General features: G+C 49.1%; 1 protein-coding gene across 1 annotated transcript; it reads left to right on the top strand.

Moving 5' to 3' along the window:
* Positions 1–1,197: 1,197 nt before the first annotated feature.
* Positions 1,198–19,625, top strand: npc1 (Niemann-Pick disease, type C1). The gene is made up of 25 exons (XM_060059308.1): positions 1,198–1,362; positions 2,748–2,876; positions 3,355–3,461; positions 3,708–3,907; positions 4,342–4,509; positions 5,012–5,261; positions 5,423–5,505; positions 5,940–6,313; positions 6,980–7,206; positions 8,008–8,108; positions 8,502–8,604; positions 8,909–9,098; positions 10,563–10,745; positions 11,200–11,314; positions 11,563–11,690; positions 12,179–12,313; positions 12,465–12,554; positions 12,971–13,161; positions 13,882–13,997; positions 14,304–14,433; positions 14,912–15,091; positions 16,037–16,268; positions 17,099–17,212; positions 17,674–17,836; positions 18,309–19,625. Exons 1-25 carry the CDS (start codon positions 1,285–1,287, stop codon positions 18,389–18,391), a joined length of 3,870 nt encoding a protein of 1,289 aa, XP_059915291.1. The 5' UTR covers positions 1,198–1,284; the 3' UTR covers positions 18,392–19,625.
* The last annotated feature ends 1,189 nt before the right edge of the window (positions 19,626–20,814 follow it).

Genomic DNA, 20,814 nt, shown 5'->3' with positions numbered 1-20,814 from the left:
GTCCTATCTCTCTATCTTCTCCTTTCTACTGTTCCATTCACCATGAAGCCCAGCCCACCCAGACACCCAAAACATGAAAGACGATGATCCACTCATCACATGGTGAGTGGATTACCAAGGCTCCTTCAGACAGGAAGTGGGGGTGGCCTGGAGGACTTTCCACTCTCGGGCAGACATCAAGAAATCACAGTTTCCATCTCTAATGCTATCATTAGTGTGGCATCCAGAATGTATGATCTCTTCAACTGTTCTGGTGACCAAACCCCGCATGTGCTACCCAAGGATGTCCTCAGCCATAGGATTAGCCTTTTTGAATGTGTGTATTCACTGTGATGTTCCCTTTCGAACACTGTGGGGAAATGTGTGTCCGCCGTTGGCATTCGGATTCAGATGTTCCAACGTTGTGTTTTATTCTATGTTTTATGATGAAAACAATCCTACCATGCCTACTGTTTTAGTTGTATCTGTTCCCTCCACATCTATCATCTGCTCGTGGCTTTAATGTCTTGTAGAGACGCAACAGCATACAGTCTAAAAGGCAAATATCTTTCCTAGTTTTAAAGGAATATACTGTTGTAGCAACTTGTGAGCCTATCTACTTTTTTTTTTTTCTGATTTTACAGGTACATGTAAATAAAAGAGAGATTATGCTGTGTATAATATAACTCATAGTCACCTATAATTTATCATATCAGTACATGGTTTTGCCACTTTATTCATTGATATGCACTTATTTCAGAATTGTAATTATTTCATTCTAATGTGAGCATAAATAAAGACATTTTTTATGAACCTACACGTTGTGTATGTTTTTGTGGTCATAATTAGTTATTAGTGGTGTCGCTGTTAATTTAAGTATTTGACATAAAATAGGAAAGACAAGGCCGAACTAATCTGGTTTGACAAAATAAATACTGAGGTACCTTTTTGGAATACATGCTTTGGAACAAAGTCCTTGTATATATAACCAAACCAACCATACAACTTAATGTAATACCTTGATTGATGGACGAATGAAGTAAAGGTGATTGTGTGAAGAAGCGCAAAAAAATAACCATATACAAAATATATACCAAAACCATTCAGAAAGCTGCCAGTAGAGGGCGGTCTTGACCAAAGATGCGCGATACCGTGTTGCGATTACAACCCCGTCTCGAGTGGGGGCAGCACCCTTCCGCCCAACATGACCGCCACAACAACACGTCGCGAAGAAGACTCACAACAAATCGCAAAACTTTACCCGGCCGGAGTGCCAGTTCGCCTCGACCGTTTTGACACGCAGGGATGGGGATCCTAACAGAGAGGAGCCGTGGATTTCTTATTTTAACACTCGTATTTTTAACCGAGACACATTATCAATGGGTGAGTTTGGTCACGTTTGTGTTTCGCAATTGTTTTAACGTGACTCAGATGGCTGACTGTTGCTGCTGTGGTCACGCGAGCTCGCGTCATCTGCGCTGTTTATTCTGGAGGGCTAGCTCCAGATTAAGGTCAATATGCTTACAGATCCAAATATAAACCATTGCCAGGTCATTATGAGTGATTCTTCGACTTATGGCATGCATTCTTAGGAAAGCCCTTCCCTTATTTACATGTATTGGGCTCGATAGGATAGGTGGGGAGAAGGGTAACTTGGCATTGACCTGCAGCACATATTATTATTTTGGGACTTGATGTCCTCAGACAGTCCTCACATGTTCATACAATAAACCAATAAGGAAACAGTAACTTCTTGATCCTAGGATTATCAGGATTCAGTGGTAGTAAACGTGTTGACAATTTGAAGTATGCAACTGAAAATGAAAGTGTGTTATTTCGGAATTAGTTCTAAATGAGAAGACTCATGTCGAAACATGTCAGCAGTTCGCAGTCAATTTGTTGGTGTGTTAATGTCAAATACTATCCGATAAGGCTTACCATCACTCAAGGGATCAGTACTTTTATAACAACATCAACGCTATGCAGCAAACTGCATTACTGCCCCGGATGGCTGTAGATAAAGAGTTGAAGAGTAAACATAGTGGCTCTTGATGATTATCTGCTTCTGATGTTAAGCAGCGGTTGGTAGGTGCTAATGTGCTCTGTGTTTCACAGATTGAGGGCGGTAAATGGTCGATAACATGTTTAGTTTTTTGTCTACGAATAAGTTGCATGGGACAGAATCAACGTTGAATAGTTTTGTAGTATGGTTTTAGTAGTAGCCTAACGCGATGTCCTTTGTGCTCTTGTTTAAGTTTGGATTCAATAATATTATAACATTATATTGACTCAATATAATTAAACCCTCACATCATTTCAAATAAAGAATGGATGTTGCCATAGAACTATGATAATATATTTCCCCCTCTATGACTCATAAAATAACTTGTTTATTTTGGTAATCCTCATATTTGAGACCTGCATGAAAGATTTAAATAAGAGGCATTTTTTCTATAATATAGATGCAAGACTAAAAATAGGTCACACTAACACATGCATATACACTCGAGGTAAAATGGAGAAATGTGCGCCACGGTTGTTTAACCTGTGGTTTGTGGTTCTAACCTGTGCAATCGGCCTCTCTATGCTAGAACTCGGTCTAATCCCTTCAATGTAAAGACTCTTTGCAACCAGAATGAATGAGTGCAGGCCAGGGCATGATTGCACCATGAACGAGCCGGAGGGTGGGCTGTGTTTGCACCACCGTGGACTTTGCCCTGGAGCGCCGCGGACCAGAGCGACCCTGAGTGTTGTTGTGTTGCCCCCAGGTGGAGGCCCAGCACTGCGTGTGGTACGGCGAGTGTGGGGACTCCCCCACCGTCACAGGGAAGAAGTACAACTGCAACTACACCGGACCCCCCAAGCCGCTGCCCTCTGAGGGGGCCGAGCTCCTCGATGTACGTGTCCCGAGGGGCCTCTGTGGAGATGACTCTCACACACACACACACACACACACACACACACACACACACACACACACACACACACACACACACACACACACACACACACACACACACACACACACACACACACACACACACACACACACACACACACACACACAGATACATGTATGCATAGATAGATACATACATAATCACTCACTCACTCACTCACTCACTCACAGGACACATACATTCAAGCATGCACCAACATTTGACCAAATGATCTATTTTCAAACATCATTTTTATTTTGATAACCTATCCTTTAAAATCAATGTTGTATTTATTTTGCATACATTTATTTATATATTTTTTCACAAGGAATCTTTTTATGACAAATGCTATTAATAAGCAATTGATATATCGAGTGACGCTAAAACAACAACAACAACCACAACGACGTCCCCTCACTGTGTCCTCTGGTCTCAGGAGCTGTGTCCGGGCCTCAACTATGGAGACCGGTACCTGTGCTGTGACGTCAACCAGCTGCGCACCCTCCAAGGCAGCCTGCAGCTGCCTCTGCAGTTCCTGTCTCGGTATGCGCCGTGGTCACAGAGCTGCAATTGAGGATTGCTTGACCTGCATGCCCACACACACCCACACACCGGGCACGCATGTGCCCGGTGTGTGTGGTCATGCAGGTCACACAATTATGCACACACAATTGATTCTTATTCACTGTTTGTGCAGATTAAAAGATTTTGTCATTAGTCATTTTTCGAAACGATGTATTTCTTTCTGGGTTGCTTTTATACTTCAATGTGTATGACACCCCCCCCCAGGTGCCCCGCCTGTTTCTTGAACCTCATGAACCTGTTCTGCGAGCTGACCTGCAGTCCCCGGCAGAGCCTGTTCATGAACGCCACGAAGCTGCAGCCGTATGAGGATGTGGCCCAGGAAGGCGTGCGCCTCCTGGGCAATGCGACCAACGCGACCAACGTGGTGACGGTGGAGTACTACATCGAGAACGAGTTCGTCAACGGTGGGTTTTCCCGACAGAAAAACACGAGTCAATATCCTGAATGGGGACTTCCGTAGCCAGATCGTCTCAAGGAAAAAAAATTATATCGACAGCGGTTTCCCCGGTAACCATGACAACGAAACAATCACTCACCTCGTGAGTCAAGACGCCATCGCATGCGTCGAAGGAAATGCGCTGACTCAATGGCATCGCTTCCCTCTGCACGGGGAGCCTCTGGTTGTGCTGCTGACTAACAGTATCTGCTGTCTGCCTTGTAGACTCGGTCACTCGTGTGGAAGGCAAGTAGGCCAAATGACGTCTTAGAAATGTCCTGTTGACAAATTCCAAATTCCGTCGTGTTGACGACGGGACATTTCTTAGAAGTTATTGGTGCTAATGGCCTCCCATGAGCGGAGTCCACCTGGGTGACCTTTCTGTTTGGGGTCCTTCTGCAGCCATGTACAACGCCTGCAAGGACGTCCAGGCCCCGTCCACCAACGTGCAGGCGCTGTCGCTGCTGTGCGGCAAGGTCGCCAGCTTGTGCAACGCCACCAACTGGATACAGTACATGTTCAACATCAACAACGGCCAGAGCCCGTTCGACATCACCCCCATCTTCTCAGGTAAAACGCCTCCCTAGCACGCACGCAGTTTTAGCCTACTGTACTGCAATCCCCCTCAATGGAATATCTAATCAATCAATTCATTTTCTCGGCACTCTTGGTACCAATCATTGTTGTTATCACTGATTTACATAGAACAAAGCTCCTAGGATTTTGGACTATTGAAGGATCTTGTTTCGCGATTTAAAAAGGTATGCATGGTATTGGTTCTTCTCACTAAAGGCTGTCGACACCAGCTGTTCCCCTTTTTGAGGTCACAACACTGGCGTTCTCTTTGTGGCTGTTGAAGGCCGGTGTTCTGTGGTTTTCATTCATCGTTATATGCACAATTCGATGTGCATAAGCCTTCCTCCTAGAGGACTCCGTACTACATGACCACAGGAACTGCGTAGGAAGGGTTGCATCATCTATTTGAAACATTGAAAAGTTCACACACACAAATCCAGACGACCCCAGAACTCCAGCGTGATGCGTCTCTCCCCCCCCCCCCCCCCCCCCCCAGACGGGCCGACGGCGGGCTTCACCCCCATGGACAACCAGACGTGGGCCTGCTCCGACTCCCTGGAGGACGGCTCGGGGCCCTGCTCCTGCCAGGACTGCACCCCGGTCTGCGGCCCCGCGCCGGTGCCCCCCGCGCCGCCCGCCCCCTGGACCATCCTGGGCCTGGACGCCATGGTGGTCATCATGTGGGTCTCCTACGTGGCCTTCCTGCTGGTGTTTGTGGGGGGCGTGCTGAGCGCCTGGTGCTACAGGTAAGAGAACGGAGGCCGGTGAAACTGGACGACGCTTGTTGGATTCACTTCCCTTACTGATTATGGCGGAGCCGACATTTGCATATCATTTGAGAGAGCGTTGAGATGCTTTGCGTTTAATCGCGAGTTCTTGATGGTTTCGTCGTGTGTGTGTTCTGCAGGAGAAGGAGGATCATGTCGGAGTACGGGCCCATATTGGACAGCAACAACCCGATGTCTCTCAACGGAGAGAGCTCTGACGGAGGTACAGCAATGGCCCCCAGTGTAACAAAGACAATCGCTATGTTTCCCAGATGTCATGACATGTTCCCCCAAAGCTGTACAAAGGGATGGGATTGGAAGATAGTATGGGTAATATCTCTAAGTGAATATATATAAAAATTATGACTTTATTATAACTTAGTTCAGATGAGTTTATAGAGTGAAACCAAAACCAAGCTGTCATCCTACCCGATGATTTGCTTGGAAATATCCTTTTTTATAAAGGTCTGTATGTAATCTCTCTCTGCCTCTCTGCCTCTCTCTCTCTCTCTCTCTCTCTCTCGCTCTCGCTCTCGCTCTCTATCTCTCTCTCTCTCTGCCTCTCTCTCTCTGCCTCTCTCTCTCGGCCTCTCTCTCTCTCTCTGCCTCTCTCTCTCGGCCTCTCTCTCTCTCTCTGCCTCCCTCCCTCCCCGCTAGCCGACGCCACGTGCTGCGAGCGGCTGGGCGAGCGCTTCGAGGGCACCCTGCGCCGCCTCTTCACGGCCTGGGGCTCCTTCTGCGTGCGGCAGCCCGCCCTGGTGGTGCTCACCACGGTGGCGCTGGTGGCGGCGGCGTCGGCGGGCCTGGTGTACATGCGTGTCACCACGGACCCCGTGGACCTGTGGGCAGCGGACAGCAGCCGCGCGCGCCAGGAGAAGGACTACTTCGACCGGCACTTCGGGCCCTTCTTCCGCACGGAGCAGATGATCATCACCACCACGCCCGGCGTCAACTCCACCATCTACGAGCCCTACTTTGGGGGCCCCAACGTTACCTTCGGCCCCATCCTGGGCAAGGACATCCTGCATCAGGTGTGTGTTTGGGCGTGACTCTAGTGTGTGTGAGTGCATGCGTGTGTACGTGTGTGCTGGGTGCTTTTCTCTTAACATGCAAGGGTTGAGCTTGTGCTCAATGGGTAAAGGGCACACTGTGTCATTGTAGATCAATAATCTGCATGACAGAGTCACCTGGTTGTTGGGAACATGTTGACAGAGAGAGCTTATTTCAGCTTGATCTGCTGGAGAGGATTTTTGGCCGGCCCCAAACAGAGATCGGTTTCTGCATCTCTGAACTGCAGACAAAAGGGGAATGAGTTCTCTTGCTGTGCTCTTTGCCGGCTCTCCGTCCTTCTCCTATCCTCTTTTTTTTATTAGCTAGTACCGTCGTTGTTAATGAGCGTTATGGTGAGCGACTATAAGCTTAACCCTCTCTCGGACGCGGCTCAGAGAGCTTAACCCTCTCCCAGTCAGAGTCCCATTGCAAGTCAATGTTGCAAAAGGTTAAAAATTTAAAAACGTAATTTTACCCGTTTCCTCTAAATAAGTCTCATTTAAGTAACTGTGACAAAAGCTATATATAACTATATTGACAATCACATATTGGCACCAAAAAGAAAAGAGAACTGCATTGATTTTTTCACTTTCCGTATTTCAATGTATGTTTCATTTTCTTCGTCCTCTTCCCCCGGACGGTGGCAGGTGCTGGACCTGCAGCTGCAGGTGGAGGCGCTGGTGGCCACGTACGAGGGCCAGAGTGTGACGCTGAAGGACATCTGCCTGAGCCCGCTGGCGCCGTACAACAACAACTGCACCGTGCTCAGCGTCCTCAACTACTTCCAGAACAGCCACGACCAGCTGGACCACCAAGTGGGAGACTTCTTCTACGTCTGGGACGACTACCACAGCCACTTCCTGTACTGCGTCAGGTAGGTGTCTGGAGGTTTATACTTGTGTAATGTATATTTAATGGGTACTGTACGTATTTATTATCGGTTCCTGGTTCTTATTCATTGGTTGGCGGGGTTCAAAGAGTAGGATTATTGGATGGCTTTTGGTTTGAATAACCTACAGTGAGTAGGTACTGCTAGTCTTTGTCAACGTGCATTTGTGCATTTCCTGCTGGATGTGCATTTCCTGAGGCTTCTCATGCCTGGTGTAAGGTGCCTTTCTAAGTATAGGGCATCACGCTTCCTCATTTTTCACCCAGATTTAGTTCTCTATTCTGGTTTCAACAGATCGCTAGATAGACTTGAATCGAAATGTACTTGGTTAGCTGCTCTGAAACTTCAGTTCAATGATGCTTGGAAAAAGAGAAGTACTTTATTCCCTAGAGGAAAAAACATTTGCATGTACTTTATTCCTCAGATGAAAAGGATAAAAATATACTTTCCCATAGAGGAAGATGGCGCAAAATGGTCCTAATGGGTGCTCCTGCCCTTCCCCCACCCTCACCGCAACTCCTCTGTACCAGCCATTCAGATTACCTGAGGTGTCTCCATAGCTCTCTCTCCTCTGTACCAGCCATTCAGATTACCTGAGGTGTCTCCATAGCTCTCTCTCCTCTGTACCAGCCATTCAGATTACCTGAGGTGTCTCCATAGCTCTCTCTCCTCTGTACCAGCCATTCAGATTACCTGAGGTGTCTCCATAGCTCTCTCTCCTCTGTACCAGCCATTCAGATTACCTGAGGTGTTTCCATAGCTCTCTCTCCTCTCTCCTCTGGCCAGCGCCCCGGCCTCACTCAACGACACCACCCACCTCCACGACCCCTGCATGGGCACCTTCGGCGGCCCCGTCTTCCCCTGGCTGGCCCTTGGAGGGTACAACGGTGAGCACAAGACCCACGTGGCAGAATCCCTCGACTCGTGTGGACCCACGCTGTGCCTAGCCGGCCCTCACCGAAACACACTGGTCAGAGGCCTGAAAAGGCCTTGGGTTATAGGGCTTGGTCATCTATTTGGCCGACGCCTTTTACCAATTCATATTTTTGGGGGGACAATTGTGACTTGGCAAGGAGGATTGTGGGGAATTATTTAATCTCTGTTAAATCGAGGTGATTCATACTCTGGCCTGCACACATCCTGTGTATGGTTTGCAGTTTGTCAGGCTAGCCAGAGCCATACATCATTGGTTTGATCTGCTGTAAACGTGATATATATGCCGTGTTACCAGCCAGACTTTAGCTTTTTTCTCAGCTCTGCCACGTTCTTTCCTGCTGCAGGGACCGACTACAACAACGCCACTGCTCTGGTCATCACATTCCCTGTCAACAACTACTTGAACGACAAGACCAGAGTGGGCAAAGCCAAAGCCTGGGAAGAAGAGTAAGTGTGTTTCTAGACTCTGTGCGTGCGTGCGTGCGTGCGTGCGTGCGTGGTTGCGTGCGTGCGTGGTTGCGTGCGTGCGTGCGTGCGTGCGTGCGTGCGTGGTTGCGTGCGTGCGTGCGTGCGTGCGTGCGTGCGTGCGTGGGGGCGTGCGTGGGGGCGTGCGTGCGAGCGTGCGAGCGATATACCTCTATCCTAACTCAATAAGATATTTTATTGATTTGGAACACATTCCTCTGAAATGTGTCTTTATGTAACTCGAAAAAGAAACGTCATTATTCTTTTTTTTTTTCTGTCCCTCCAGATTCATCCGCTTCATGAAGAGCTACAACAACTCCAACCTGACCGTGTCCTTCAGCTCGGAGCGCAGCATCGAGGATGAGATCAACCGCGAGAGCGAGAACGACGTGTCCACTATCGTGGTCAGCTACACCATCATGTTCGTCTACATCTCCCTGGCCCTGGGACACATCCAGAGCTTCAGACGCCTCCTGGTGAGAGACCAGTGCCCCCTCCTCCTAGCCTGGCTATATATTGCCAGACCAAGCTCAATGCGTACATTGATCGTTGATCTGGGTTGGCTGCTTTAATTTTCTTCGGCACAAGAGGCGTGATCAACGGCCCTGGTTCAACTGACTGTACGCGATTGGCTGCTTGCCGTCGCTTCCCTGTCGTCATTGTGTTAAACCAGCCAATAGCGCGCCAGGGGGGAAAGCCAGCTGGGTGATTTGCTCCCACAAAAGCGTACGGGAAGCAGAAAGAAGTGTATCGCTCTTCTTCAGACACTTCTGCAGGGCGGATTCAAGTCGCCGGCAAAATGGGCTGGATGTGCCCGTTCTACCCTCCACCACCCTCCTCCACCACCCGCCCCACCCTCCTCCTCCTCCACCACCACCCACCCCCCTCCTCCACCACCCTCCTCCACCACCGCCCCACCCTCCTCCTCCTCCCAACACCACCACCCACCCTCGTCCACCACCCTCCTCCACCACCCGCCCCACCCTCCTCCTCCTCCTCCTCCTCCCAACACCACCACCCACCCTCGTCCACCACCCTCCTCCACCACCCGCCCCATCCTCCTCCTCCTCCACCACCACCCACCCCCCTCCTCCACCACCCTCCTCCACCACCGCCCCACCCTCCTCCTCCTCCTCCTCCCAACACCACCACCCACCCTCCTCCTCCTCCTCCCAACACCACCACCCACCCCCCTCCTCCACCACCCCCCCCTCCTCCACCACCCACCCTCCTCCTCCTCCTCCACCACCCCCCCCTCCTCCACCACCCACCCCCCTCCTCCACCACCCCCCCCTCCTCCACCACCACCCCCCTCTCCTCCACCACCCCCCCCCCCCCTCCTCCTCCTCCAACACCACCCAGAGAGCACGCATCGGTCGCCACGCTTCTTGTTTTCCTTGGCCTCAGAGACGAGGGTGTTGCATGTCAAAAGGCGGGGAAACACGCCCTGCAATATACGCGATGAGATAGCGTCTGTCGGACAGCGGGTTCCCACTATGAGTTGGTGACCGTTTTGAACTGTTCCATTTGATTTATTGGTCGTGTTTTATTTGATCAGTATTTGTTAACTGTTCATTCGTTACACTTTAACAGAATTTCCCTTCCGGGATTAATGATTAACGCGTTCTCCTACGACGGTTCCCACTCGCCCACCCACGGCGGTGACTCACCGGGGTGTGAGGCGTAATCTTCCCTATCACGAGGCCCAATGAGACCTCCGGCGATAGCGTCGGCCCCCCGTAGCTCACCGTAGCGCAACGTAGCGCACCGTAGCTCAACGTAGCTCACCGTAGCTCACCGTAGCTCACCGTAGCGCACCGTAGCGCACCGTAGCGCACCGTAGCTCACCGTAGCGCGCCGCCGCCCTAGCATTGTCAGCGATCAGCATACCTCACGCCCCAGTCGTAACGGCTTCCCCCCCTGCGCCCTGCCCTCTCCAGGTGGACTCCAAGGTGTCTCTGGGCATCGCGGGCATCCTGATCGTGCTGAGCTCGGTGGCCTGCTCCCTGGGCATCTTCAGCTACGCCGGCGTGCCGCTCACGCTCATCGTCATCGAGGTCATCCCCTTCCTGGTGCTGGCCGTGGGCGTGGACAACATCTTCATCATCGTGCAGACGCTGCAGGTATACACGTGCACACACACGCACGCACGCACACACACATGCCCGCCTGACACACAGACGCACTCGCCTGACGCACGCACACACACACACACACGCACGCGCGCCTGACACATTCACACGTGCACGCACGCACACACACACACATGCGCGGCTGACACATACACACGTGCCTGATGCACGCACAAACGCACACCTGACCCACATACACACACACGCACATGCATCTACACCTAGACAAATACACACATCTTCTTTTATGCATCCCTATTCTTACGTTGCAGGTGTTGCTTACACACGCAGCGGACTTTCACATCTTTTGCATATACATTCCCTTTTTAGTACAGCACTAAGTAGTTTTATTCAGGGGCACTCTCGTTTCCATGGAAACACTCATCTGGTGGACCACAACGCCTCCATTGGAACTCTCTTACTGACCCCCCCCCCCTCCCCCCAGAGGGACGAGCGCATGCCCCAGGAGGAGCTCCACCAGCAGATTGGGCGTATCCTTGGCGACGTGGCTCCCAGCATGCTCCTCTCGTCCGTCTCCGAGACCGTGGCCTTCTTCCTGGGTGAGCACATCTGGATCAATCCCCCCCCCCCCCCCCCCTCCCATGTAGCTCGCACTGTAGGTCGTTGACCTATCCAGTGGAAGTGAAGTTGGGTGAGCCGAGCGAAAGTGGCCGTGATGCAAGAGACTTCTCTGATTCCCTGTGTGTGTGTGTGTGTGTGTGTGTGTGTGTGTGTGTGTGTGTGTGTGTGTGTGTGTGTGTGTGTGTGTGTGTGTGTGTGTGTGTGTGTGTGTGTGTGTGTCCTCCAGGTGCTCTGTCCAACATGCCTGCCGTGAGGACCTTCTCGCTGTTCGCCGGCCTCGCCGTCCTCATCGACTTCCTGCTGCAGATCAGCTGCTTCGTCAGCCTGCTGGGCCTGGACGCCAAGAGGCAGGAGGTGGGTGTCAGAGGGGGGGATTAGGATTCACTGATCACCAATCAGGAGCATCACACCACGTTCTTAACCTTTAGAATTAACCTCTTCGGTGAATCTAGGCCAAGGTGCATATCCTATCTACAGGTTTATTTTTTTGCCGATATACTGGTCAGATGAGCGTCTCTACCCATTGACCCCACTGCCGATATCCACTGGGCATCTTCTGATGGCCTAAACCTTCCAAACTAAAGAGGTGTCTGTCACCAGAAGAGGCCCGTTAGAATGAATAAGTAATATTAAGGGGAGCAAACAATAATTCAATGCTTTCTGGTGTACGTCTAATCTGTGGGGGCCTCTTTTTGAATGAGTCCGCTAAACAATTGAATCAGGTCAGAGTAGCATAGAGCCACACAGACGCGTCCACTCTCAGAAGTGCACCTCTGTGCCCGGCGCTTGACTGGGCTCTCTGTGCTGCGATATGACGTCTTCCTGTCCTGTTCACCCTCCAGAACAACCGGCTGGACATCCTCTGCTGCGTGAAGCTGGCCGACGGCCAGGAGGCGAAGACGGACAGCCTCCTCTTCCGCTTCTTCAAGAAGCTCTACGCTCCCTTCATCCTCCAGGAGTGGGTGCGCCCCATCGTGGTCGGTACCCCTGCTGCTTGCTCCACCTGTGGCCGCGCTGCAGCCGTCTTTATCGATCCGCATGAATACCAAGACGCGGTGCTCAGAACCAGAATGACAGTGATGGTTTGGGTTCTGTTCTCTGTTAACCTGCACTCTCTTGCCTCTCCAGGTGGCTGTGTTTGTGGGCATGCTCTCCTTCAGCGTTGCCGTGGTGGATAAGGTGGACGTGGGACTGGACCAGAAACTCTCCATGCCTGATGTAAGTCCCTCTAACCCCCCTTGCTCAGACCACCAGACAAGGCTAGGTCCCTGGTTGATCTCTGGGGTCGGGACCATATTGAAGTCACGCAATAGGTTTTGATGAGGCTCGACTTGCATGAAGAAATGCTGTGCAGTGGTTCGACCCTACAGTCAATGTCCTCTCACTGGGATTCTGCAGCACGCTCTACCTCCTACATTGACTATCCAGCTCATTCACCCAGAGGTGGTGCTGCTCATCATCACATACACACCCCTCACAGTGAACTCTGCAGTCGCTGCTAATGTCACTGATGTGTAACTTGCTTTGTGTTCTTTTGTTTCACCTCCTCCACCTGATCCACTTTACCCACGACTGTATGTGTTAAACCGAAACACTCAATAGCAAAACCCCTCGTGGTGTCTGCCTGTGTCCAGGACTCCTACGTGCTGCAGTACTTCAAGAACCTGAGCACGTACCTGCACACGGGCCCCCCGGTGTACTTCGTGGTGGAGGACGGGCTGAACTACAGCAGCCCCGAGGGGCAGAACGCCGTGTGCGGAGGGGTGGGCTGCAGAAACGACTCCCTGGTCCAGCAGGTCTACTCGGCGTCGCTCATCAGCCAGTAGTAAGGGCTGCTTCCGGATCCGACTTCATGCATGATGCACACATGCACACAGTTAGTTAGTCACTCATGTTAATAATAATGGCATTGACCATGAGTTTGAGTTTAAAATATATATAATAAGTCATCAGACAAGATGGTCATCAGACAAGTGCTTGGCTCAAGGTCAAGGTCAAGGTTGCTTTATTCATACCCGTGGGTAAATTTGGTTTGCAGGGCAAGAAAAGGCGTTCACACACTTATAAAAATATTCGTATAGATAATGGCTGCAGGAACAAAACCGTTCCTGGAGCGGTTTGTTCTGCTTTTGGGAACTTTGAGCCTCTGTCTGGAGGGAAGCAGCTGAAATGCACTGTTTAAGGGGTGGGTGCTATCATTTTGAACGGATTTCGATAACCTCTGTAACTGTTTGGTGTACAGGGCTTCCATGTTCACCATGTTCACCATGGCTTACAGGCTAAATAACGACAAAATGCAAAGTCATAACATTTATGTTATAATAAAAGTCGATTCATTGTTTTTTGTACGACATGGAGGCAGATTAATCCATTGAATTGACGATGTTTTAAGAAGGACTATACGGTAGATTCTACAGAGTCTCTGCGAGGTTCTCCAGATTCTGTGGCTACGTTCTACAGCGTCGAACCATAGTCGCACAGCATGTTGTCCCTTTGGCACCAGTGAAGCCGCCTCCTAACCCTCCCCTCTCGACGCGGCTCCCAGCACCACCATCGCCTACACGCCGTCCTCGTGGCTGGATGACTACTTTGACTGGATCAAGCCCCGCTCCAGCTGCTGCCGCTACTACAACACCACGGGGGCCTTCTGCAACGCCTCAGGTACACCTGCGTCTGCGGCCCCGCCGCCCTTTGAGTCGTGGTGCCTCGGTTCCTGTTTTTAACCAGCTACCGAATCTCAACTCGAGCCTCAACCCCCCACTCGATGTGTATTTGTAATCCTAATCAAAATACCTGATCGGTCTTTTTCACTCACTACTCTGTCCTCTTAGAAAAGGATAGAATCGAACTTGGGGAAATTGGATGAATTTTGTGTTCTTAATCCGAGTGTCATTAGTGAGTCGACTCATGAGTGAGCAGCTGTCCATTACGTCCATAAATGGAGTGACCCCCTGGTTTTGTCCTCAGTGGTGGATCCTTCCTGTTTGCACTGCCGGGCCATGACCCCCGCTGGGAAGCAGAGACCCACTGGGGAGGACTTCATGCACTACTTGCCCATGTTCCTGTCCGACAACCCCAACACCAAGTGTGGGAAAGGGTAATTCCCACTTTCTTTCTGTTTTGCTTTTGAGTTTATTAGAAGACAGCGCAGCGGTCATTGAAGGGCGCGTGAAAGCGTGCGCCGTGCGTCCTCATTCCACTTTCACTTCTGCATCACATGATCAGGGTCTGTTCAGGGACTCGCACTATGTTGCCTCTTGGATTTATTTATTTTTAACTCCATAAAAAGACAATGCAACTATATTTGTCTATCAAGGAGTGATTGAGGGAAGTTGGTTTTGTCAGCCTATTCTAAGAAGAAAATAACATAATTCAGTTCTCTTTTATAATAATATGAAATAGCATAAATTATAGACTTTAAAGGCAATGAAACAATGGCGTTAAAAAGGCTGACCTGGCCGGCCCTCACTATCTGTTCACCTGCTAACTATTATAACGTAAGTAAGAGATCCGTTGTGTTAGCCTACCCAAGGGGCTGCATGCCTAACCGTGTCCTGCCCCCCCCCCCCCCCCAGCGGTCACGCCGCTTACAGCAGCGCGGTGGTCCTGGGTGACAAGGGCGTGGGCTCCAGCTACTTCATGACCTACCACACCATCCTGAAGGACTCGCCCGACTACATCGACGCCCTGAAGATGGCCCGCGGGCTGGCGGACAACATCACGCTGGCCCTAGGCCACAAGGTCTTCCCCTACAGGTGCGCTTCATCCGCATTTAACGCAACCACATCTGATCATGGTCAACTGAGAAAATATAGAACCTGCACCATGTGTTGACAGTTTATTTAGGGTATTTAGCAGCTGCTTTTAGCCAAAGCGACTAACAGTTGGTACATTTGTCAAAAGAAAGAGAAACAAAAGTATATCGCTGTCGGTACAGCAGGATGTTCATCGAAGAAAGCGCCATGCACCAATAGTTGCTAGGTAAACCAAATCCCTGTATCCAACAAATATGATAGCTTGGATAAGATGCTACACAATGCTAAAGACTATTGCCAAGTGCCAGGACATACAATAAGTGTTTCCCAGTAGCAGCCACTAGTGGTTTCGGTGGTAGCTACAGATTTATGGAGAATGGTTCACTTAATGGATTAACTCATGGAAACTTTTTAGTTTAGATATTTTATAATGGAGTAAATAGCTGCGATAGAAAAGTGTAGTGCAGGATTGGGATATCTTTATCTTCCTTCTAAACTGTAATCCAATCAAAAGGTAGTTTCTATGGGATAGTCTTAATTTCCCTCCGGAATGATATGTGAGTGTGTGTGCACTTCATCAAAGGGTGTTTTTTTCTCCCATATTGGTCCTTTTTCTCAGTAAGACTGAACACTGTTCAGATGTCCTTTTTCAAGACAAGTACATTGCATTTAAACCCCTAGTCATAATTGTCTTCATTCGCAGACATCCTGATCAACATATAAAGTTAATCATTTAGCTAATTTCATTATAGTTTCTTCCTTTTCTTTAACATTATTGAAGGTTATCCTGTCAATATCTGCTCCTGGTTTTCACATAGGGTTAAGGTTTGAAATATACGTACACATCCTAACAATGTGTTTGTCTGCCTGCATCTGTCTCCCTCTCTCCGTCCGTCCGTCCGTCCGTCTGTCTGTCTGTCTGTCTGTCTCGTGCCCCCTGCGCAGCATCTTCTACGTGTTCTACGAGCAGTACCTCACCATCGCCTACGACACGGCGCTCAACCTGGGCGTGTCTCTGGGGGCCATCTTCGTGGTGTCCACGGTGCTGCTGGGCTTCGAGGTGTGGGCCGCGGCCCTCGTCAGCCTCACCATCGCCATGATCCTGGTCAACATGTTCGGCGTCATGTGGCTGTGGGGCATCAGCCTCAACGCAGTGTCCCTGGTCAACCTGGTCATGGTGAGGCTGCAGCACACACACGCACGCACGCACGCACGCACGCACGCACACGTGCACACACACGCGTGCACACACTCCCCCTTGTGGCTGTTCCCCCTGTTGGATCATGAAACGGCTGCCACCACAAGTGGGGGAGAATAAGGGCAAAGGTCATGGTTGCAGTGCAGGGAGCTGTTGAGCTGTTATGAACTAATGGAGGGTTAGTTCCCTAGATTGGCGAGCAGAGGGGTGGGTAAATGGTACACGGATGAAGGGAAGGGGAGAAAATTGTGTTTTTAAATGCAGAGCAACTCCTTTATCAGTTTGAGTGTTGATTTATATAACTATTGAGCTGGAGGACCGACACCCCCACCCAGCTGGCCTCCTCCTTCTTCTCAGTCCCGCTGTCCACATGCATTACTCTGGAGGTTTGGCTGAGAATGATGGTAGTCATTGGTGATACTGAATTATTATACTAAATAAACGCCAACATATTGGTGTCAGACAGTTCCATACACAAATTTTTTTAGAATAGCCAAAGGTTACAGGAAGTGGTGGTATCTTGAACAGAGGTTGACGTCTGTGAAGGCGCCCTTGTGATAGAGAGAGGATACAGCCACTTCCTTCAGTTTGCTAAGCCAACCCAGACGCTGGAACCCTCTCAGTCTCTCACATCAGCCATGGCTGAGAGTTCACTGGATTGAGGGCCTCGGGCAACTATGAGCAAGATGCCTCCGCCCTATAACCACACCTTTAAAGACATGCAGCTGAACTCGCCGCAAGTCAATCGGATAATAAAAAGTGGGCTGAGTTGTGAAAGCTAAATGAACGAATGGTGTCTCCTTCCTCAGAGCTGCGGCATCTCGGTGGAGTTCTGCAGCCACATCGTGCGCGCCTTCTCCGTCAGCATGAAGGGCAGCCGGGTGGAGAGGGCCGAGGAGGCCCTCGCCCACATGGGCAGCTCGGTGAGTAGCGCCCCGCCGCCTCCTCCCAACCCCCCCCCCCCCCCCCCCCGCCCAGAACCAGGCCTACTGGTTTGACACGCAGCAGGAAACGCAGGTTGTAGCGCTGCACTGTGGCAGCGTGTGTTACTGTACTCGGGTGTTATGAAACACGCAAGACAATAATACAATATAGAACACATTCGACTGTTTTAGAAGATAGAAAATAAAGTGTTTAAAGGGGTGATATCATAACTTTGACATTTTGGATATGAAAAAGCGTGAGCATGTTTCCATGAAGCTCTTGCCATCATGAAACATGCTTGTCAAAAAAAATCAAGTAAGCTGATCACACCTTCTGGCCTTTTTAGCACTGAGCACATTGTATTGCCGTTTTGCACAAAATGCACTTCATGAATAAAGTGAGAGTTGATTTAGTGTTGTGTTCTTTCTGCGTATCTCTCCCTGATGTGACGCGGTGGCAGGTGTTCAGCGGGATCACGCTGACTAAGTTCGGAGGCATCCTCATCCTGGCACTGTCCAAGTCTCAGATCTTCCAGATCTTCTACTTCCGCATGTACCTGGCCATGGTGCTGCTGGGGGCCACGCACGGACTCATCTTCCTGCCCGTGCTGCTCAGCTACATAGGTCAGCAGACACACGCACATGCACACCCACACACTGGGGATTAGGGGAAACAGATGCACGACGTTGAGGGTCAATCTGGACGCTCCAAGGTTGTTCAAATATTACTCCGCTTTTATTGAATAAACAGTGAAAATTAACGATGAAGGCTGATATAAGTGTGTGTGTGTGTGTGTGTGTGTGTGTGTGTGTGTGTGTGTGTGTGTGTGTGTGTGTGTGTGTGTGTGTGTGTGTGTGTGTGTGTGTGTGTGTGTGTGTGTGTGTGTGTGTGTGTGTGTGTGTGAGAGAGTGTGTGTGTGTGTCCAAAAAAAAACGAAAAGTGAATGCGAAAATATATTAAGAATTCTTTCTGGAATTTGTGGGACATTGAAATCCCTTCAGATCAAAAGCGCACTTTACTGTCCCATTCGCTCGGAGCACTGTGTCGTCAACGCGCTCCCCGTGTCACGTGACCTCCCCTCTCCCCGCCTCCCAGGTCCGTCCGTGAACAAGGCCAAAGTGTTTGCGGCCAAACAGCGCTACGCCGACACCGAGAGGGAGCCCCTCCTCAACTACTAGCCGGGCCCACCGGCGACGCGCCCGACTGACCACGACCCCCCGCGCCGCCGCAGAGACGGGGTGAGGGGGGGGGGCGCAGGGCGGCCTCCTGCGGGACACACCGGCACACACACACTCGGCCTCAACGCCGCTATGCACGGACGCTAACTCAGGAACGTGGAAGAGTGGAAGAAAGCGGTGGTCGTGTTTTTTTTTTTAAACCGCTAACCTCAGTTTTAACTTCTCCCGTCTGTTTTTATTATTATAATGCGACCTGGCACACGGCAACAAAGCAGGGAAAAGACTATTGGATGAACTGGACATGGGTCCCCCCCCCCTCCCTCCCCCCCCCAATCGACACTTCTGATCATTCAGCCCAGCAGACACTTCAGAAGACTTAAAAGGGCAACCATGTTCGTTTTTTTACCACGCTGGGACCTGGTTAAGTAGAGGCGACTCAAAGGGTTTGCTCATGGGACGTTTTGTAAAACCGTTTGACATGATCGTTTCTCGATCCGACCACTCTGTTCACACTTTTGTTAATTTAGCTATGAATGATGGCGGTACGGAACATGAAAATGTGATCGACATATGTAAATTATTTTAGAGTTACTGATTAATTTGTAAACTTGCATTCGAGAATAAGGACCGTTTATGAGCCTTCCCCCCTCACTTAACATGCATTATTGTGATTAATTATTTTTTAACTGTCTTTTATCACACCTGTGATTGTCTTGGATCACAGTTGTAGTCCACACCAACGCATTAGCTGTACTTGCATTCTTACTATAATCACTGCTCTTTCGGTTATTAATATTTTTTAACCTAGGTCTTAATAATGTTATGTATGTCATCGTGGAGCCCCTTACAGTTAGTGTTAGCTAAGGATGGTAAAGGAGTCTGCCCTGCCCTGTCTGACAGTGCAGTAGTGTCCCACTGGGTGTCCTCTTGTTCCCTGTGTTGCACAATGTCCATCGTGGATTTCTTCTGTTATTGCGGTGGTGGTTTCAGTTTATTATATATATTTTTATAAAGAATGCAATGTTTACATGCTAGCAACCTTAAAAGCATACAATGATTGAGATTTGCTTGTTAACAATGCTGCGCGTTACCAAGTCTGGTTTGGGAGTTTTAACCATTTTAACTTGAAATAAATGTGTTCTAAAAGTGTGTCATTGAAACCTGGTGTTACACATGTGATTCTGTTTTTGTCATATCTTAAGTGTAAACCCAATTTAAAAACCTTTTAAAAACACTTCTTGTTTCTGCTTAGTGATGCAATTAACATAACCTAAAACAAATGTATGGAGTTAATTGTATGGCGAGGGTGTTAATTTATTTGCTACATAATTAAACTAGAAATTAGACTGTACTGTCAAAACTTAACAAATTATGGACAGAAAAATCCAAAACTGTTTATGAAATAATTTTCTTAAGAGAAATTATGAAATAACTTATGAAAAAGTTCGCTGTGAAACAAATTGAAAAAATAAACTACTCTAGTGTAATGCCATAAAGAAGTCTTCGGGCCCGATGCATAAAATTGCTAAAAAGGGTTGTAATGGTCCTTTCAGACCGGTGGGTGGCACCAGATCCCGTTTATAGGACTTCAACTCGCTTTTCATGAGCGCAACGGCCCATGCATAGAACCTATAGGAAATGAAATGTATTTTATTCGTATCTTCAGACGCAAAGCTTTGTGTTCCCTCCAAACATTGTGATCTAACTCCTCACCTTGGTTCATTTACCAGTCCAAATGTTAGGTCTCGTCACTTTGCATTTGTTCAATATTTCCCCACAGCGTGTGCCCTCGGCTCACCATCTGCTCATCCTGTCACACAGTTCAGCTCATCAATGATTCAGTCGCGATCCTCTACCTTATGTGAGTACCGGAGCTTCAGGCGGAGGGCTAGTTTTTTACGACAAAGAAAGTGGAGGCTATTTATAGGCAGTGATCAAATTAATGACTTCCTCCTGTAATCCTACGAAAGGGCTGCCAAATCGTCAATCACTCGCATAATCTGATCTGCAACAGCCAGAATGGACAGCGTGTGTTTTATAAAATAGTCATTATTTGTCTGTAAATACTTTTCTTTCTGTATGTTTTACAATTCGGAAAGACAAGTGTGACATTCTGAGTGACATTGATCTTTACCCCCTACGTTTTATTCGATACTTTTCAACAGTGTTACCCCTTATGGGTTTTTCATGACCACAGATAAAAAACGACCGTTTTTTTTACGTTTCATTTGATAAAAACGACAGTGTTTTTTTCCCATGATGACTGATGAAAAACAAGAGTGTTACCCCTTATATTTTATATGACAAAGACAACAGTGTTACCCCTTATGTTTTTATTCATGACGACCAATAAAAAAAGGAACAGTGTTACCCCTTATGTTTTTTTTCGTGACTACCAAAGAAAAACGACAGTGTTACCCCAT

The sequence above is a fragment of the Gadus macrocephalus genome, chromosome 8 (assembly GCF_031168955.1).
Source record: "Gadus macrocephalus chromosome 8, ASM3116895v1".
NCBI classification, from domain to species: Eukaryota; Metazoa; Chordata; class Actinopteri; order Gadiformes; family Gadidae; genus Gadus; species Gadus macrocephalus.
Note: the sequence above shows the minus strand (reverse complement) of the source record. Positions and strands in the feature narration are given on the sequence as shown.

Coding starts and splice junctions, on each gene's coding strand:
- npc1 (XM_060059308.1), top strand. CDS start 1,285: ATGGGGATCCTAACAGAGAGGAGCCGTGGATTTCTTATTTTAACACTC. Junction 12,314..12,464: donor AGTGGGTGCGCCCCATCGTG/GTCGGTACCCCT, acceptor TTGCCTCTCCAG/GTGGCTGTGTTTGTGGGCAT. Junction 17,837..18,308: donor CGTGCTGCTCAGCTACATAG/GTCAGCAGACAC, acceptor CCCGCCTCCCAG/GTCCGTCCGTGAACAAGGCC.